At 46.5% G+C, this 21195-nt stretch overlaps 1 protein-coding gene across 1 annotated transcript; it reads left to right on the top strand.

Moving 5' to 3' along the window:
* Positions 1–5391: 5391 nt before the first annotated feature.
* On the top strand, positions 5392–6681 carry LOC133903532 (uncharacterized). The gene has a single exon (XM_062344949.1). The coding sequence runs from the start codon at positions 5454–5456 to the stop codon at positions 6138–6140; it is 687 nt and encodes a 228-aa protein (XP_062200933.1). The 5' UTR covers positions 5392–5453; the 3' UTR covers positions 6141–6681.
* Positions 6682–21195: the final 14514 nt, after the last annotated feature.

The following is a 21195-nucleotide window of genomic DNA, read 5'->3' as shown; positions in this document are numbered from 1 at the left end:
GAAAAGCTAAGGTGACTATTGTCCTTGGAGTCTTGGACCTCGACTACGCACTCAAGGTTGACGCTCCCACTGCTCCCACCATTGGCGTGGAAAATTATGATGAATTAAAGAAAACTTATGATGTATTTTCTGAGAAGTGGGAACGGTCCAACCATATGTCACTTATGATAATGAGGAACTCGATATCAGATACCATAAGGGGAGCAATCCCAAACTCAGAAAAAGCTAAGACGTACTTGCCATCTGTGGAGGAGCAATTTAAAGGCACCTCCAAGGTTTATGACAGTATACTAATTCAGAAACTCCTCAACACTGAGTATAATTATGGATCTTGTGGCATAAGAGAACACATTATGATGTTGACAGATATGGCTGCAAAACTCAAGGGCATGGACATGGAAATCTCTGAGGGTTTCCTTGTCCACTTTATTATGACCTCTCTTCCTCCTGAGTTTACTCCTTTTAAGATAAATTACAACACTCAGAAGAAGAAGTGGAGCATGAGCGACTTGATCGTGATGTGCGTCCAAGAGGAAGAAAGGATGAGGGCAGAAAAGAAAGACTTTGTGAATCAAGTTAGCAGCCCCAACAATAAAAGAAAATTTCAAGGGGATTTCAAGTCTAAAAAGAAGTTGCATTTCGTTGCTAAACACGACAAGTCAACACAGAGGGGGGGCAAGGCTCCTGGTTCTTCTGCCTCTGCCTCCCAAGAATCTAAGGATGACGGATGTCACTTCTGCCACAAGAAGGACCACTACCAAAAGGATTGTGTTGGTTTCCTAAAGTGGCTCACAAAGAAGGGTAATGATTTAATAACATTCATTGATGAGTCTCTTTATGCTAATTTTTCCCTTAATTCATGGTGGATTGACTCAGGTGCCATTGTGCACGTTACTAACTCCTTATAGGGATTTCTTACCGTGAGAACATTAGGAAAGGGGGAGCGAAGTCTTAAAGTGGCCAATGGAAAGGAAGTTGAAGTTCAAGCTGTCAGATCTCTTCCATTAGTTCTTGATAGCGGCTTCACTCTTAGACTGAATAATGTAGTTTATGTTCCTTCCATGAGGAGGAATCTCATTTCAGTTTCGATGTTAGATGATGATGGTTTTCATTGTAATTTTGGAGAAAATAAATGCATTCTTAAATTTAATTCATATATTATTGGTCTTGCTATCTGACAAGACAAACTTTATATGCTTCCTCTTAATGAATCCTCTGTGTCGATGAATGTCTATGATGTAAGTCATAAGAGAAAGAGAAGTAGGAAGCTGAAGTTCAAGCTGTCGGATCCCTTCCATTAGTTCTTGATAGAGGTTTCACTCTTAGACTGAATAATGTAGTTTATGTTCTTTCCATGAGGAGGAATCTCATTTCAGTTTCGATGTTAGATGATGATGGTTTTCATTGTAATTTTTGAGACAATAAATGCATTCTTAAATTTAATTCAGATGTTATTGGTCTTGCCATCAGACAAGACAAATTTTATATGCTTCCTCTTAATGAATCCTCTGTGTCGATGAATGTCTACGATGTAAGTCATAAGAGAAAGAGAAGTATAATTAATAAGACTTCTTCAAAACTGTGGCATTGTCGTCTAGGCCATATTTCGATGGGGAGAATGGAGTGTCTCATTAAGGAAGAGATTCTCCAACCCTTAGACTTCTCCGACTCTGACTACTGCATTAAAGGAAAATATGTTAAGCAAATAAAGAAAGGAACCACTCGGAGCACAGGATTATTAGACTTAATTCACACAGACATCTGCGGTCCTTTTCCTGTGACATCAGTTGAAGGTTTTGATTCTTTCATTACCTTCACTAATGATTTCTCTCGTTATGGCTACATCTACCCCATTAAAGATCGATCTGAGTCTCTTGACAAATTTAAGATATTTAAGGCTGAAGTAGAAAATCAGCACAACCCAAACATTAAAATAGTGAGATCGGATCACGGGGGAGAATATTATGGGAGACATGCCCCATATGGGTTCCCTGATCCTTTTGCCAGATTCATTCAGAAAAATAGCATAGCAGCTCAATATTCTACACCTAGTGAACCTCAGCAAAATGGGGTAGCTAAGCGACGCAACCGCATGCTTATGGACATAGTGCAAAATATGCTTAGCTATTCTAGTTTACTAGTTGGACTGTGGATGGAGACACTTAAGACAGCCGCACACATTCTTAATCGAGTTCCCAGTAAATCAGTTCCAAAAACACCTTATGAGTTATGGATCGGGAAAAAACCCTCTTTAAAGTATTTACGTGTGAGAGGCTGTGCAGCTGAAGCTTAAGTCTTTAATCCACATATTGAGAAATTAGATCCTAAGACAGTTAGTTGTCACTTTATCGAGTATCCTGAAAGATCAAAGGGGTATCGCTTTTACTATCCAGATAGGATCACTAAGTTCGTAGAAACAAGACACGCTGCGTTTCTTGAGAACGGGGATCTGGAGCCGAGGGAAGTTGATCTTGAAGAAAAGCAGGTTTATGTTCCTACACCGCTGATCCAAGAGCCCTACATCCCTGTGCCCCAGGTGATTGCATCTTCAGTAGAAACTAACGTCAGTGCACCCCCTGTTGAGATCTCTGAAATTCCTAACGATACACCTAACGATGAGCCTTAGCAGTCCCCTGTAGTACCCAGTTATAGTCCTGTTGTGCATAATGAACCGATCAGGAGATCACAGTGTGAGAGGAGACATACCATCTCGAACGATTATGTTGTTTATATGAATGAAGATATTAATGATATAGGGAAGACAAAAGATCCCAACTCATATAAAGAGGCCATGATGAGTGAGCATTCGTTTGAGTGGCTTAATGTCATGAATGACGAATTAAAGTCTATGAGCGATAATGGTGTGTGAGACCTAGTTGAAATCCCTGACGGAACCAAAACAGTAGGCTGTAAATGGGTCTACAAAACCAAACATGACTCTAATGGGAATATCGAAAGGTTCAAAGCAAGGCTCGTAGCTAAAGGCTTCTCGCAAAGAGAAGGAATTGATTATAATGAAACTTTCTCTCCTGTATCAAGTAAAGATTCTTTCAGAATAATTATGGCGCTCACAGCGCATTATGATTTAGAGCTGCATCAGATCGATGTAAAGACGACATTCCTTAATGGTGACTTGGAAGAAAATGTTTACATGGCTCAGTCGGAAGGTTTTGTCATGAAAGACAAGGAACATTTGGGATGTCGCCTTAAGAAATCAATTTATGGTCTAAAGCAAGCGTCTAGGCAGTGGTATCTCAAGTTTGATAAAGTCATTAAAAATTTTGGCTTTAAAGAAAATGAAGTTGATAACTGCATTTATGTAAAGTTTAAAGGGGAAAAATTCACCATCTTAGTTCTTTATCTTGATGATATCTTATTGGCCAGCAGTGATAAGGATATGCTGTTTGAGACCAAGAGATTTCTTTTCTCTAATTTCGATATGAAGGATCTCAGTGAAGCCTCTTATGTTCTTGGCATTGAAATTCACCGAGATCGGTCCAAAGGAATATTAGGTTTGTCTCAAAAGGTATACATTGACAGAGTATTAAAAAAAATACAATATGCATAAGTGTTCTACCACACCTGCTCCTATTGTTAAGGGCAATAAGTTTGGGACATTTCAATGTCCAAAGAACCAATATGAAATTGATCAAATGAAGTCGGTTCCTTATGCTTCAGCTGTCGGAAGCATTATGTATGCTCAAGTATGTACACGTCTTGACTTAGCTTTTGTGACCGGGATGCTTGGCAGATATCAGTCAAATCTTGGACCGGACCACTGGAAAGCCGTTAAGAAAGTCTTTCGCTATTTGCAAGGCACTAAAAACTACATGCTCATATTTAGAGAATCCGATAACCTCAAAGTCGTTGGTTATTCAGATGCAGACTTTGTGGGGTGTGTAGACACTAAAAAATCCACGTCAGGTTATATCTTCACCCTCGCTGGAGTAGCTATCTCATGGAAAAGCTCTAAATAGACACTTACAGCATCTTGAACAATGCAAGCTGAGTTTGTGGCATGTTATGAGGCTACCAGGCAGGCTGTATGGCTAAAGAACTTTATCCCGGGATTAAGAGTGGTCGACAGTATTTCAAAACCACTTACATTATACTGCAACAATCAACCCGCAGTTTTCTATACGAGTAACAACAAGTCGAGTGGTGCTTCCAAACACATCGACATTAAGTATTATGTTGTGAAAGATAGAATCCAGGATCAAACAATAAGTGTCAAGCATATAAGTACTAAGTTAATGCTTGCGGATCCGCTCACTTACCACCCCATATTTTTTGTGACCATGTTGCCGGCATGGAGTTATTGGAAAGCCTATAATTCTAGATAAGAGGACTATAATGCAAACCAACTCCCATTAGGAATAACAAATTTTCATTTCGAGATGAAATAGTGTACTATAGGTTTTTGGGTTTCAGTGACATTTAATTAGCCGTTGTAATGCTTTCCCTTGGTGTACTATTTCATTAAGAGTGAGCTTATGATGTTAGCCTTATGATCAAGAGGGAGAATATTGAAATTGATCTCGGCTGATGTATCCTAACTAACGAGACCGAGATATGGGGAGTCCCGACCAACACATGGTTGGTCCCGAGTCGAGCAGCACCATATAAATAAGGGTTCCGGCGCCTTACGGTGGGTATCTAATCCTGTGAGGTTCCAAACACCCTAACAAACCCTTCCCGATCCTAACGAAATGCTGAATCGACTCGAAGACCGTCGCCACTGCAGCGACAAACCAAGGACCGAATGAGTCCTCCGGACTCTGGTATGTGTTCACGCTTTCACTTTTAGGGTGTTTGATCTTAGGGCTAACTATAATAATGGTTAAGTGAAGATTTACTTCTAATAATGGCACAATGTAAGAATCCATTTTGTGGAGATATTTCACAAGAAGCATATGTGAAATATGTAAGATGAGAAGATATCTACGCGCATATCTGTCAACCCTACGTACCCTGTACGACCATAAAAAATTTGAGTGAACAGAAACCAGTGACAAAAAGCAGAAGGGAAAAAGGTAGAACATAGAAGTTTACAGAATACCAAGTGGGAGCCGACATACAGAGAAAAGGCAGCAGCAGGAGTGATCCCATGATCGTCCATATCCCACATCCCACAGCGAGAAACGCTGCGTCAAAAAGGTGGCCGGAATATGCTCACCTTCACCGACCTTGCCCCACAGCTCCAATCTGCACAAATTAGTGGACATTCACATCACCTCATCGGATCACCATTCCTGAAAGGAAAGCATGCATGTTCATCATGTTTCTGTCTAATAATATGCAGGCATGCACAATCTCTCTCATACGCAAGAAGCCACCTTGAGCTTATCTGGAACAGCATCGCACATGCACTACAGTACCCCCACGGTGTGTGTATATATAGACGGCCAGGACCTTCCTCTTCTTCCTCCTACTAGCCACCAGAATCTTCTCAAATGGTCATGGCGAAGAAGAGACAGTTCCCATCACTGCCCCAGCTAGCCAAGATAGCCGCTCTCCTCGTCCTCTTCCTCCTTGCCCCCTTGGTGCCTTCCTCCCTGAGGTCACCCTACCTCTACCTCCTCTTCAACGCCCTCGTCGTCGCCCTGGGCGTCGAGGCTGGCTTCCTCGCCGCCATCTCTGGCCCGCGCGACGACAAGAAGCCGTCGCCAACGGCGCCGTTGTCTTCATCGATGGCGGCAACGGCATTCCGAAACTTGACCAAACCAAGTGACAGCCACGCAGCTGCCGCGGCCACCGCTCGTTACTTGGTTAGTAGCACAACTGGTACTACTAACACTCCAACCCTGCACAGCTCCCCCAACAAGCTGCTTGCAGATGCTTTGTTGGCCAAGGACGTTTATGCTGCGACGACGAAGAAGAAGATCAAGAAATGCCCGTCGAGGGCGAGCATCTTTTTCATCGGTAGCGTGGACGTGGACGGGGAGGACGTCGATGATACGGTCCATGAGGAGGAGGAAGAGGAAGCGGGGAAGGGCGCGGGGGAGACGATGACCAAGCAGGAGCTGTTCATGAAGGCAGAGGAATTCATCGGCAACTTCTACAAGCAGCTCATGATGCAGAGGGAGGAGTCCTGGAAGAAGCTCCAGGACCTCTACTATCTTAGCACTAATCTTGATTAGCAGTTGTTTTAGTCTTTTGTACAAGTTGGTTTGTTTGTAGTCGTTTAGTTAGTTCGATGCATGACTTGTTAGCATCGGTCTGGCTTGTAGTTAGGCTAGCAGTGGTTTGCTTAGCATGCATGCATGGCGTCATATCAGAGTGGATGGATCCACAGCGGCGTGAGTAGATCAGCATCAAGAGAAGCAGAAGATGAGTGTAGTACATGTATGTATTCTTAGAGTTAGCCTTCCACGTGTTTATGGCTAGGAAGTGGTTGAGTCGTAGCGCACATCTAGGAGCAGGAAGCGGTTGAGCTTTGCAAGGATGGATACATACAGAGAGTGAATGCTTGCATGCGCACGATGGCCTGGAATCCTAGAGAGGTGGTCAAGTCAGAGGTCGTGGAAGTTGTGGCTTGAAATTCGGATGAAGCTCCCATGCGTGTGTGCAAGTCTAGCATGCTAGCTAGTGGCTTGTGTCTATTTAAAGCGTGTACTTAGCATTTGAAAATTAAGGAGAAAGAAAGCAGAAAAGGGCACGAGCTGTGTGTTGTGTCGGAAAGCCACTGTGTATTTAGCTTTCTTGTGTTCTTCTTTGTGTGCTTGTGTGCGTCCAATCAAATTCTAGTGTGAGTATTTCCAACATTTGATATTCAGAGCCACGTGATCCTGATCCGCCATATCGAGCCTGGCGCATGGAGTACTGGATCAAGAGGATGGCATTGTCAGCCATCTTCCAAATGTTGCCGTAGGAAATGTTGGTGACATCGGCAATAAAGAACTCCATGAAGGAGGCGTGGGAGACTGTGCGCACAATGTGCATGGGTGTTGAGTGTGTGTGTGAGGCAATTGCCCAGTCTCTGCGCAAAGAGTTCGAGTTGATCTGCATGAAGGAAGGCGAGTTTGTGGAAGACTATGTCATGCGGCTGACAGCCCTCGTCAACAACATCCGTACCTTGGGCGGTGTGATGGAAGATGAGGCGATGGTCAAGAAATTCACTGGTATGGTTCCCTCCATGTACACCCAGGTGACTATCTCCATTGAGCAGCTGATCGATTTGAAGACACTGTCCGTTGAAGAGCTTACCGGTCGTCTCAAGTCCATGGAGGAGAGGTATGAAATTGATAACAACGAAGTTGTAGCTGGAGGTGGTTGTTTGCTTCTTACGGAGAAAGAATGGAGAGCACGCATGAAGAAGAGCGGCAAGAAGAAGAGCACTTTTGACAAGTTCAAGGTGTGCTGCTACAATTGCCATGAGTATGAACACTACTCTTGGAAAAAGAAATGCCATGAGTCAAGAAGGAGAAAGAGACATTGATTGCCATGGCGAACGCCAATGACAACCGACGCTACTTTGAAGCATAGTATGGAGATGCAAAAATAAAGCCAATTAAGATTAGGGAGAAATATGTTAGCACTAATCTTGATTAGCAGTTGTTTTAGTATTTTGTTCGAGTCAGTTTGATGCATGACTTGTTAGCATCGGTCTGGCTTGTGGTCAGACCAGTAGTGGTTTGGTTAGCATGCATGCATGGCGTCATGGCAGAGTGGATGTATCTGCAGCGGCGTGAGCGGATCAGCATCAAGAGAAGCCAGAAGATGAGTGTACATGCATGTGTTCTTGGAGTTAGCCTTGCACGTGTTTGTGGCTAGGAAGTGGTCAAGTCTTCGAGCACATCCAGGACCAGGAGAGCGGTTGAGCTTTGCATGGATGGATGCATACAGAGAGTGAATGCTTGCATGCGTATGATGGCCTGGAATCCTAGAGAGGTGGCCAAGTCAGAGGTCGTGGACGTTGCGGCTTGACATTCGGATCATGCTCCCACGCGTGTGTGGGAGTCTAGCATGTTAGCTAGTGGCTTGTGTCTATTTAAAGCATGTACTTAGCATTTGAAAATTAAGGAGAAATAAAGCAAAAAAGGGCACGACTGTCTGTTGTGCCGGAAAGCAAATGTGTATGTTAGCTTTCTTGTGTTCTTCGTGTGCTTGTGTGCGTCCAGATCAAGTTCTAGTGTGAGTATTTCCAACATACTACCACCACCACTACAAAGCCAAGGCTTTCTAATAGCTTCCGAAAACTCAAATCGTTCATAATAGATTGCATGCATGAATGCATGAATCAGTACTCATACACCTGGTATAGATATGTGTGTGATGTCTGTCTTGTCTGGTGCTGAGCATTAGGAAACACATGTTTACATTTGTTGAAAAAGGGTCATGCGTAGTGGAGGAGCAGAGAAGAGCCAACAGATATTATGTTCTCCCTCATTCGTTCCTTCATCCATAAGGTCAAGGGCAATATATACTACCCACTCAGGTAGTAAGGGTAGGCCCAGTGTCAGTTGTTAGTAGTTGTTGTATATGACAAAATGTATATAGATACAACCAGTATTAAGATGGGTTCCACGTACCAATAGAAAATCATCCCCTTCCAACGACTTTGTATTGATGCCTCCGCTCACCCACTCACTCCTGATCGCCTCTTACCCATCCTCGGCTTTCTTCCTCTGCTTCAGCCCAACTGAAGTCACACCTCTCCTCAGTCGGATCCAGCGGCTGCGCCTCTCCTCGGTTACATTCGGTGGCTGCTGCTCCCTCAGTTGGATCCAGCGACCCACGACCGCGCCTCCACCTCATGTGTCCTAGCAGTCAGCATGCCTCTCCTCGGTCAGCTACACCTTCCGCTCGGTTAGATCCGGTGCGGTGATTGTGCCTTCACGTCGCGTGTCCCAGCAGTTGGCGCGCCTCCCCCTCGACTAGGTCTAGCGATGTCAACCGTGCCTCCACTTAGCATGCCCCGACAATCGGTGTGCCTCTCCTCGAGTTCGCTGGCATCACTGGAGTTCCTGTGCGAGGAGAATCTCATTGCCGACTTGGCGGAGTCGACGGGGTCGCGGGCTCCTGAAGCTCCACTTCGCTCTGTTGACCTTATCATTGCAGTGGTCGAGCTCCTAGCGGCTCCATCTTCGTCGACCTCGATTGGCTCTGACGGCCCCATCTTCCCCTATCCCGAGAAGTTTGGGCGCCGACTCCTCTTCCCTGACCTCAGCTCCCAATGACAGCTCCTCTTCCGGTTGGTGGTGGCAATAGCAACCATCGTGGGTTGAAAGAGAGAGGAGTGAGAGAAGAATATTTTTTATTGCTTACTACCCGGCCATAAGCTTACTGTTGGAAATTAATTTTGTTTTATGGTAGGTTTAGTTTTGGCATGTAGGAGTTCATGTCAAAGTAGAGAGTTGGAGTAGAATTATAGTCCTAATAGGAATAGGATTGCATCAGAGTAGGATTAGGAGTCTAGTATTTGGCCCCTATATAATGAAGGGAGGGGGGCACCCTATAACGTGCCCTGGAGAAGAGAGAGGTGCCGTGAAAAAAAAAGAGTTGTGTTCGTGAATTATAAAGTGTGCGTACGTGAGAAATAAAGTAGCAGCGTGTGTTGAGAAAAATCTCGTCGCTCTTTTGTGTGTTTGTATTCTTCGTGGTTGTTCCATCCTGGTGAAAAAGCCAACAATTGATATCAGAGCCTGTCAAGATGTAAAAGCTGATGAGATACGGAGGTCGGTGTTGCGTCGCGGGTGTGCGGCGTGAGCGCGGCGTAGCTGTGTGGCGCGGCTCGCGAGGCTAGGCACGACTCATGCGGAGGTGGAGATCGACAGGGGAGTTGATGGCGTGGGTGATTCGGCGATTCGGACTCGATTCAGCAGCATCTAGGCGGTCACGTTAGGAGTTGAACTAGAGTGCGAGAGTTCAACTCGGTTACGTTTGTGTGACCGGCTGCTGTTCAGGAGTCGTACTTGGTTGGCGGCGTTGGTGTTTGTTTCGGGATCAGGCACCGGTTCTGTATCAGTTGGTGGGGCCCAAGTTGGAGTGCTGCACTGGAGGAATCACGGGACGGGGCAGGAAGCGTGTCCGGTCCGGACTTTGTGCTTGGCTTGCTGTGTGGGAGACGGTCCAGGTCTTGCCACGTGCAGCAGGCAAGGCTGCTTGGTGGCTGGTTTGAGAGCGTGGTCTCGATGGGCTTACAAGCATGTTGTGCGGCTCTTGTGGCTTGTGGGGCTCCTGTGCAGCCAAGTATGCTAGCAAGATGTGTGCAGCCCGTGGGCGCTGGTAGAGGCCTGCCTCGGTGTAATGCAGTGCGAAGCGTGTGATCTTGTGTCAAGGTGTGATCAGGCATGTAGTGCCCATGCATGTCCAAAGTGCATGTGTGGTGAGTGCAGGGTGAAAGAGGTTTGCTCTCCATCCTCGGATGATGAAGTAGTGTTCGTCGTCCTAAAACAAGTGCGGGGTGAAAGAGGTGTGCTCTCCATCCTCGAATGATGAAGTAGTGTTCGTCGTCCTAAAACAAGTGCAGGGTAGAAGAGGTGTGCTCATCATCCTAGGTTGATGAAGCAATATTCATCATCCTAAATCAAGTGTGCAGGGAGGCAGGCAGGAGTGTGCTCACCATCCTGAACTAAGTGCAAGTGAGTTCGAGGTGATGAAGAAGTGTTCGTCATCCTGAATCGAGTGTGAAGAAAACAAGATTAAGGGGGAGTGTTGGAAATTAATCTTGTTTTATGATAGGTTTAGTTTTGGCATGTAGGAGAGTCCATGTCAAAGTAGAGAGTTGGAATAGTATTAGAGTCCTAATAGGAATAGGATTGCATCGGAGTAGGATTAGGGGTTTAGTATTTGACCTCTATATAATGAAGGGAGGAGGACACCCTATAACGTGCCCCGGAGAAGAGAGAGGTACCGTGAAAAAAAAAGAGTCGTGTCCGTGAATTATAAAGTGTGTATGTGTGAGAAATAAAGTAACAGCGTGTGTTGAGAAAAATCTCGTCGTTCTTTTGTGTGTTTGTGTTCTTCGTGGTTGTTCGATCCTAATGAAAAAGCCAACACTTACAGCCTACAGTAAGCTTGTTTTAATTACCGGGTTTCACGATAGCTATTACCAGATAGTAAGCCAACATTTATTGCTCACTACCTAGTTTTTTAGCACATTGTGGTTGCTCTAAGGATGATCCACTCATTATTTTCAGGTTACAAGGTTAAAGGAGTTTTTCTCTAATTTCCCCTTTAATAGAAGTTCAAATATAGGTCTTCATGGCATACATGCATGCTGTAGCTGTACACCTGTACCTATATCAATCCATTGACCAATAAAAAGTCTCATTACATTATTGGTAAATCTATTTACAAAACGCTGTACTCATATTTTCAGTGCATCCGTCCGTTGGATTTTGTATGGATGCATGGTTGCGATCGTATCAGACAGTTCTAAAAAATTAATCATCATTTGTTATATCTTTGAATAACATAAGTAGTTTCCAAAAAATAAATAAAAATTGGGTTACTCTACATGGTTTAGGCATTATCCTCTGCTTTCATAGACAGGCACTATTTCAGAACGAGTATGTCAAGTTTCTCACAATTTCACAATTATGATCATTCATGTCCATTTGGTCGTTTGTTCATTGGTTCGTGTTGATGACATGATGTACAAGGATTATTACACGTGGATAATTAAAATCAACACTACAGTACTAACAAACACGCATGTGTTACATATATGAAACCAATAATATTGCGATGGACAAAAGTTTTCACGGGAAAAATATAATATTACGGCATAAACAATAAGATTGATGGGTTAGATGCTCACTGTTATTTCAATATTTTTTATTCGATGTGCTTTTCGTCGGAAGCTTAGATACTCAGCTAAAAATGGGATATTGTTCTTTCTATCCACTTTTCTAGCTTAAATAATGTGCTTGTAGTGAAAGAGAGCATTATTCATCAAGCAATGTAATCAAAATAGCATAACACATCAAATATGCATATCAACAATAATGGGGCTCGAGTAGACGAAGAAGGCGACACAACTGATGGAGGGCAAAGGAATGACAGGCCATCAGTGGACTTGTAATGGATTCTTTGCATATTTTGGTCATGTTACTTTCAATATTACATTTTTTTTAAATGATAATATATTTGAGACTGTCATTACATAGATTTCACAATCTGCTTGTCCAAATCACAGTAAAAATGGTGCATCTTTGGCAAGGATATAAGGAATAATAAAATCAAAATTATGTTACAAAACTAATGATCATTGCAATCAACAATAATGGTGTGAAGCATGTATAAAAAAAATCTTATAAAGTATATATTCGTGGACAATGCAGGAATTAATTGAGCTAGGTTCCAGCAGGCACAAGGCCTTCTATTTTATTGTCGGGGTGGTGATGATTAATCAACATTGCTTGTTCTTGGCCTTCAATAGTTTAATCTCACGAGGTTGATAGGTGATAACAAATTTGAAGTGGTCATGCGCCACAGGGTCTTCCTATATGCTATGCCTAATTTATGAAAAATAGTTTTGTATTTAATATGAGGCTAATATAACATATAGAATTAAAAAAACATGACATATTGTAACTAAACTAGTGTGATTATCTTTGAGGGATGACAGTAATGGGTATCTCTGGGATCCCATGAAAATAATGGAAGTGTTATCGAACTCGATCAGGCAACCTAGAAAATTTTGTTATGCATGTTAGGTAAAAGTGTGTTCAACTTATACTTATGTGCCACGTGGTCGACCACAACTTTTGTGGCAAGAAGAAAGTAGATGTGGACACCAGTTACTATGAGTAGGCTGTGATCATCATCATTCGAGTTGGTGAAGACTAGTAGGAACGCAATCCGACTAACAAAATAGATAAGTATTTCAATATAGCAATTGAATAAATTTTGCATGATTCAAAAGAACAATTGAATAAATTTTGCATGATTCAAAAGAAATGAATGTACCTATTGTCTTTTAGTGTAATCTCCGTAATCCCTTGAGGGTAAAATGTGTTGTGGTCTAAAGGCCCGACATGCGCAACTACGGCTACGACATAGACTAATGAGCCATATGGCTGCCTCAAAGCATCATCCAGTGACACAAGAGCGGCAGATGAAATCATTTGAGTGTGTTGCATAATAAGACAAAAAAAATCGTAAGTATGGCACTGAATTGACATGAATGAAAAAATAGAATTAGAATTAGAAGAACTATAAGAATGGTATCGGGTGGAGGTGCAACATTGTGGGTGGAGTTGAAATGAACATGAAAAAAAAAAGATGAGGTGTATCCATGAGGAGACACTTGATAATATATAGGTAAATACGGACCTCAATCAAACAATCCGTCTAGCTAAACTCACATTCCAAAAATCAAGCCAGGATAACAAGGATTTTTTATCGCCCAAAAAAAATATTGTCACAATCTATAATAGAATTGATGCATAAAATAATTATTGTGGTAACATGTTTCAAACAATAATCACACGATGAAAAAAAGAGAGAACTAATTAGACCAATCATCAAATCCTATAGTTTCCAAGTAAAATAAATGAATCAATTCTAATCAGAGGCTCGCAAATCAATCACATATCAAGTATAAAAGGAATTAATTTTCTTTTTTAACTTACTATTGCATAAGAGGAAGGGTGGAAGGAATTGATTGTAGTGTAAGAGACGCTTCCAAATTAGCATGGCTTTTCAAATTAGCGTGTATATTAATTAAGTTTTTTAAATTAATGCTAATTAATTTGACAAACATAGATAGAAAAAAATAGAGAAGCAAGAAAAGCCGACGGGAACTAACTTTGATTGCGGTCTGTTTCATCGTGTAAGATATATAGTGAAGATTGTTCAAATCTGCTAAGGTGTAGGTGTAGCACCGGTGACACTGAAGAGCAAAGGGACGGTGCATTTTTCATTTGGCAGAACAGAGAGTCGTTACTCTCTAGCTCTAGTGGTTGATTCATATTCCAGTTGACACGATTTATGTTTTGATTTGAGTCGCTTTTTCTCGATGGCCTCCTTGGATGCTCCTTTCAGCATAAGCCTCCTGATGAGAGGATTGCATAGCATTCATACATAAATTAAAGAGCAGGCATTCTTTTCTGTCGCTCTTACACAGCGAAATATATTCTACATGATTCAAGAACAAAATGTATTGCAAGAGAAAGGAGACAATTTATTCAGCAATCACATTCATCATGAAACAAGTAACCGTGATGGTTAGCCGCCACTGATGGGCGGTATGACGGTGCTGGAATAAGAGTTCATCTTGCCTCAGCGAGTACGGTGAGAGTTTTTTTTAAGGAAGAGACTCAAACTTGGAGATAAAATTCAAGAGGAAGAAACACCAAAAAATGTATTGATATTAAAACTATGGACCGAACTAGGGGAAGTATCATATGAAGACTTGTGATTGTACTCCTCCGTGCTGTGTTGAGCATGCCTTTTTGCTCAGATGTCCATGACCCCTTATTTATAGGGTTGGGTGTAGCTTAGCGTATAAATTACCACTATGTGCGAAATATCCAGGATTTGGCCGAGTTACATAGCATTATCCTGGATAACTACTTTTTACCCTATATAGAAGATAAATATCTACCATGGTAACTATTGGGTTGCCTGTACCCAGAGGGGTGAGCTGGTTACCAATTGCGGCCCAACGCAATGATGTCAGGGGTGTCAGGATAACCTCCATTATACTGGGATGTTAGGACGGCGCCCACTAGCCTAGTTAATTAATGCTGGTCACATCCTTGCAGGCAAAAATGATCGGTGTTCCTCTCCTGGCAGATCTTTCTTGAGGTCCGATGACTTACCCCGTAGCCTTCGGGAAGCCTGCCCGAGCCCCGGAGATGGGGGCTCCGGGGGGAGGCATGGCTCCGGGAGATAGAGGCTTCGGGAGGCATGGCTCCGGGAGATGGAGGCTTCGGGAGTCATTGCTCCGGGAGGTGGTTACTCCGAAGCCTAAAAGTTAGAAAGTGGCCTTCGGGAGGCATGGGCCCATGGCATGGTCTAGCAAAGCTAAGGGGCCGTCGGGGGTCCTTAACAATGACCCCAACAGTAGCCCCCTCGCGAGGGCGGCCAGCGAAGCGGTCGGGCTCGGTTCTTTCGTAGAAGGGCCTCCGACGGTCCCTGACTTGCTGTTGATGGCTCATGGTCCCTAATATCACTTAACTTGCCTGGGAAGATTTGACCCACTTGATCTGAACGGTCTGTTCGATGACGCTAGTGACAAGGGGCATTGAATGTGCCCTATGAGAAAGGCATGATTACGCCTTGTCAGGCAAACGTGGGACGCGTGGCGTCTAGTGGTTAGAGGGTCACGGGGGGCGGTTCTGCTTCCCCATGATCGTGGCATGGCAGGTGAAGGGATAGGGCATACGCTCATTTTTCTAGGTGAGGGGGGGGGGTAATCTCTCCCTTACCTTTATATGGGGAGGGATTACCCTGAACGGCCTTTTTACTCGCGCCCTGTTCTCGTCTTCCCTTTGCCCCCAGTTGTCCTTGCTTTGCGCGTGTGTCTTTCAATTGCTGCTCTTCTTCCTTCTCCGCTGTCCAGCGCCTTTTGCTATCTTCTTGTGATTTGTATGGCTGGCTCGGGTGCCCTGGATGGAGCATGAACTCAGGTGGCAAGCAAAACCGCCGGCGTAGCCGAGGCGGGGGGCCCTCAGGTGGTGCCGGTTCACCCGTTGTTGATGGGGCCACCGCCTGGGGTGGAGCTCCGTCGTGCCAGCAGGAGTCATCCCCAGTAGACCATCGTGCTAGGGATGTCTGCCATTGTTGATGAGGAGCTTGACCGGATGGTTAGGGAGGGGAAGATTCCCTCCAGAGCTGTCGTTCGGCCTCCACTGGATGAGGAAGTCCCAGAGCCTCTAGCCCACGAAATAGTGGTGTTTGAGGCTTTCTTCGAAGCAGGCTTGAGCTTTCTGTCAGCACCGCTACTCAAGGAGGTGCTCCGCCACTACTATGTGGAGCTTTCGCGGCTCCATTCCAACGCCATTGCACGCCTGGCCACCTTCGAGTGGGCCATGTGGGTGGAGGGGTGCGAAGGGAGGGCGGACTTCTTCGCAGCCCTCCACTTTGCCAGCGTTCAGCCGAAGATGATCAAGGGTGAGGGAACGAAGAGGCCCCTCAGCTTCGGCAGCATTAATTTCTAGATACGGTTGTAGTACCGCGATGCCTTCCTAGCGACGGCTATTAACGGTCGGTGGTATACTGACTGGTTGCAGCGGTTGTTTTACTAAAATGTTGGCCTCGCATCCCCCCTTCGCTCCACAAACTAAGATATCACGTATGTCTCGGAGCCGAAGACGGGGATCAAAGATGACCAGTTTGCTTCGCGGTTGGCCCTTCTCCGAACGGTGGCTGAAAGGATGAGCATGCGTGATCTTTTGGAGGAGTTCACCATGTTACGTATTCGGTCCCTTCAGATGGGCTGGGACTAGGCCTTCGATCAAGGTGCAGAAGAGTGGCTGAAGGTGTACTCTGGCCCCCCGTCGGCTCTGATGAGTCCTCTTTGTTGTCCAGTTTTTGATTCACAGGTGTGAGCTACCTTTCTCTTTTAGAGAGCTATCTTCCATTGGAGCGCAAGGTGAAGATTGCCGAGGTGATCCTGGGCCCACCTACTCACACGGAGTGGGAACGGCGGGTGGCTTTGATACGGAGTTGAAAGTGGTACAACCGTGTTTGCTTTTATCTCGGAGTGGGGGCTCTGGCTTGGCGGGATCTGTCGGAGCCTAAGGCTACCGGGAAACGACCGTGCGCTGCTTCCGCGATCCGTGCAAAGCCGCTCCGGGCCCGACGACCTTCTATCTCTGAAGGTTCACATACTGGCTCGACGGCTAAGTCGTCCGAGGTGCCACTGGTCCGCAGGAAGCATCAGAGGCGGGTCAAGAGCACAGGCGACCTGCCTGGAGGTGAGGGTTAGCTCACGGTGGTGACCGGGGGAAGGGCCTGGCCTCTCTGAACATTGCCAGTCATGGCCAGAGCCGGAGAGGAGGCGTGGCCTCTGTGAAATACGATTTTGGGTTCACCGATTCGGACATTGATGACATTACGGGCCCTTCTATGAGAGGGTTTGGGGGACTTGGGGAGTCATCGTTGCTTCATTAGCTATATCCTGTTTGGGTCGTGCACCGGGATCTTGACCTTGTGTTTCATGGTATTTCACAACGACTGCCGAGGTGTATGTGTCTTCAACTGCCCCCTTGGAGGCTGGGGAGCTCCGACAGGGGTCGGGGACTCCTCTGGAGGTGTCCCCAAAGGTTGCCTTGGGGGACGTGGCCTCATCTTCGCGGAGCCCCGAGTTGGCTAGTGACTTGGCCTCAGCAACCGATGCTGGGGGCACTTTGCCCTCCGCCGAGGCTCCCTCTACAACGGCTGAGGGGGCCCAAACCTTGGGGTATTGACTTTGGATAACTTCGTGCTGTGCCTGGAGGCATCAAGGGCCTTCGTCGTGGTCTCCTCTCTTCTCCGGAGTGCAGAGGTCGAGGGATCGTTGGTCCAGTGTCGTTTGGAGGAAGTGGAGGCGCGTCTGGTAGTGGCGGTCCTACAGGTTAGTGGTTTAGTCATGATTTATCGGGTCTGGTGTCTGGTTCTGAGTAGCTTATTTTGTCATTTTCCTTCTTCCGTTGTGCCTTGTAGCAAGTGATTTTGATGAGGGCACTGGGAGACGGGGACGCGAGGCCTTTGCTATGGCCTGTGACGAGGTTGATAGCCTTCGTCAGGCCTTGGAGGAGGCCCGGAAGCAGGAGGAGTCTTCAGTGGGTTGTCTTCAGGAGGAGATGGCACTCCATGAGCGTGACGAGGGTCTCTGGCGGGAGGAGGCTTTGAAGAGGGAGCGCGCGGAGGCTGAGGCATGGAAGGCTGCCGAAGACCTTTGGGAGGCCAGGGAGTTCACCGATGCGACCAATGCGACCTGGGTGTTGGTTGAAGGTGATGTTGAGACCCTTCGGGCTGTAGTGGGTGAGGTGCGACGAGAGTTGGAGGTGGCTCAGGCATCGGAGGGAGCACTGCGCTCGCAGTGCCAGTGGTTAGCTGCACTTGCGTCGAAGGTTGCTCGGATCACCTCCCACGCCTTGAGCGGCCTTGGGGCCAGGTGTCTGCCACTACCTTTTGACTCGGAGGTGTCGGTGATGCCACTCTTCCAGCTTCGGTCTGCCGCAAAGGTCCTGGTTAGGGCTGCCGAGGCATACATGAGGTCTAGCGCACGTGTGGCTGCGGCGATCTAGCTAACCCTGCTGCACCAAGCGGGGGTTGGTCCTCTTGAAGTACTGGAGCAGCCGGTGCCAAACTCTGAGTTCGGCCCGATGCACCTCCGGTGGAGATCCGCACGGCTTTGGAGAACTTCTGTCATAACTTGTGGGCAAGGCACGACCGGGGTGTGACGCTGGGCTACATGGCAGGTCAGGTGACTCCTGGTGCCCCGTGAGGTCTTTGTCTGGGTTCTTCGTCGGGAGGTCCAGCCCCTCATCCGGAGCATGCAGGCCCACTGCGGCCCTCTGGAGGCCCCTCGCTTTGCACCGTTGCCCCGCAGGAGCAGTCTTCGTGTGTGGATGCCCGGAGGTGTAGCTCAGTTGCAGGCTATCTATTTTTCTTTTTTTTTTCTTTCCGAAGGTGGTCAAAGTCTTAGCATGTTGATTAACCCCTTGTGCTTTATGTATTTGGGCTTTTTTCTTATCTAAATGGAGTCATGTCTGCCTTCTTGTGGTTTGCCTATGTTGTTCTAGAGTGTTCATGCCTTTGAGGCTAACTGGGGTCTGATCTGTGTGTATAGGTGCGGCGGCCCGAAGCCAGAGGGGGCCTCATTCATATCTGGGATGGTGCCTCCAGGGAGGGATCAAATGTGTCTTGAGCATTTGGGGCCACTCCATCTGTCCGACAGTGGAGTCGCTTTGTTATGCCCCGTGATTCTGAGGGGCTTGTGGATGTGAAGGTGGCCACCGATGTCTTGGTCAAGGTCGAGCCAGAGGACTCCCTTGTGTCTAGCCCGGATGTGTGTTTTGTTGTAAATGATAACTAGTGTGGAGCTCGAACATCTCGGGAGGTTGCCGGTTCACGCTTCTTCTAACGCCTTGTCCTCCCCCAGGATTCTGATGGAAGGGTGCCTTTGGAAATTCTTGAGCCTATCCTGGCCGAGGTGAAGTTGGAGGAGGTGCAGGCTGTGGAGTCTCTGCTGGAAGAGCAGGAGGAGGATGAGCTGGATTTCTCAGCCTTTGACTCATTTCCCTTCCTAGCGAGCCCTTCGTCTTCCCGAGGCCGAGGGGGCTCTGCTTTAGGCAGTGGTTCCCTCCCTGGAGGGGATTCGCGTCGACCCCCTATGCGCAATTACCAGGCTCAATCCTCCAAGTCCCATGGTGTGTCTAGGAGGCGTGGTGGTCGAGCGCCCTCGTCCTCTTGTAGTGTTCTAGGGAGGCGTAATAGGTTAGCAAGTTTGCTAGGAATAGATTCGATGTACATTGGTTAGCTGAGTGCAGACTCTTTGTATGCAGTGTATGAATAAACTTGCGTTGTGTTTGCTTTGTTTTTTGATGTTTTTATAATTTATCGCATCAATGCTTTGTTATCATATCAATGTTTTGCTTGTGCCCCCTATCCCAGCCCCTTCGCATTTTATGGCTTGTTAGTGGCCGCATGGTGCGAAATCTGAGGGGTACAGCGTAGCGTTAGGTGTGAGCAGGGAAGATACAATTGGGGTGAGATGATTTTGGCATGGAGAATTTTAGTCTTCAAGGTGCCGGAGGATCAATACTTTGTATGAATATTTTTTGGCACGGAGGCTAGGCCTTCAAGATGCTGGGGAGGTTATCCCTTCGCCGCATAGGTCAGCCAGGTCTTAAAGATGAGGGAGGGTCTTATGCCTGTCCAGCATGGAGGCAATGCCTTCAAGATGCCGTAGCGGTCTTTGCCTCTCTGCCACGTAGGTTAGCTAGACCCTAAAGATGACGGAGGATATATGCCTGTCTAGCATGGAGGCTTAATCCTTCAAGATGCTAGAGTGGTCTTTGCCTCTCTGCCATGTAGGTCAGCTAGGCCTTAAAGATGGTGGAGGGATATACTATTCTGGCACGGAGTCGCTGCCTTCAAGATGTCAGAGGGATTTTGTTCTCTTGGCACAGAGGCAGTGCCTTCAAGATGCCGGAGGGTCTTCGTAGGCTCTGTGTGGGTTTGTTTTCTGGGAGGTGATACCTCTAGGTAAGGTGGTTATTTGTGGGTGGGTAATCTATGGTTTTATTTGTTTGGGACCTTTGGAGAGGGTGGAGTCTAGGGGCCCCTAACATAGTATTTGCGAAGGGTCTCCGCGTTCCAACTGTGCGGTAGGGGGGTTCCTTCTATGTCGGCCAAGCGGTAGGAGCCGGGTCTATTAGACCTGAGGACTAGGTATGGGCCTTCCCATTTATTGTACAATTTTCCTAGAGCCAGGGCAAGTCGAAGTACTAGGTCGTCGGGTTCAAAGTTTCATCGCGCAACCTTAGGATCATAACAGGCCTTGGTTTTCGTGATGAAGTGATTGAGGTTCTGGATGGCACGGAGCCACGTTCCTTCAGTGAGATCGAGGGAGAGTTCTCTTTCTCTGGTAGTTTGATGGAGTTGTACCCAGAGCGAGCATCCCTTGACCTCGGTGGGGGTCATGGCTTCGTTGCCATATAGGAGGCGAAAGGGGTGAACCTTGTGGCTTGCTTGACAGTGGTGCGGAGGGACCATAAAACCTTGAGGAGTCCCTCGACCCACAAGCCTGGAGCTAGGCCAAGGAGTTGGCGATTTAAGCCAGAGAGAATGTTACCGTTGGCCCATTCAACGGCCCCGTTGGACTGAGGATGTGGAACTGTAGCGAAGCATAATTCGATGTCAAGGTCATAGAAGAATTGTCTGAAAGTCCCGGAGTCGAATTGTGTGCTATTGTTGAATGTCGTGGGACGTTGAAGTGGTAGATTATGTTTTTCCAAAAGAATGTCTGGACATTCTTCGATGTGATCATCGTGAGGGGTTCGTCCTCGATCCATTTGGAGAAGTGCTCCAATGCTACCACCGCGTACTGAAGGTTGCATTTGGCATGGGGGAATGGACCGATTAGGTCTATGCCCCAACGAGCCAAGGGCCAGACAGGAGCGATTGGCTGTAGGGGAGCCGGGGGCATGTGGCTTCATCGTCCCATCCACTGGCATCCTTGGTAGGTGCGGACGAGGTCTTCTGCATTAGACATGATTGTGAGCCACTGGAACCCCTGGCGGAAGGCCTTGC

Source organism: Phragmites australis, chromosome 2, assembly GCF_958298935.1.
Source record: "Phragmites australis chromosome 2, lpPhrAust1.1, whole genome shotgun sequence".
NCBI classification, from domain to species: Eukaryota; Viridiplantae; Streptophyta; class Magnoliopsida; order Poales; family Poaceae; genus Phragmites; species Phragmites australis.
Note: the sequence above shows the minus strand (reverse complement) of the source record. Positions and strands in the feature narration are given on the sequence as shown.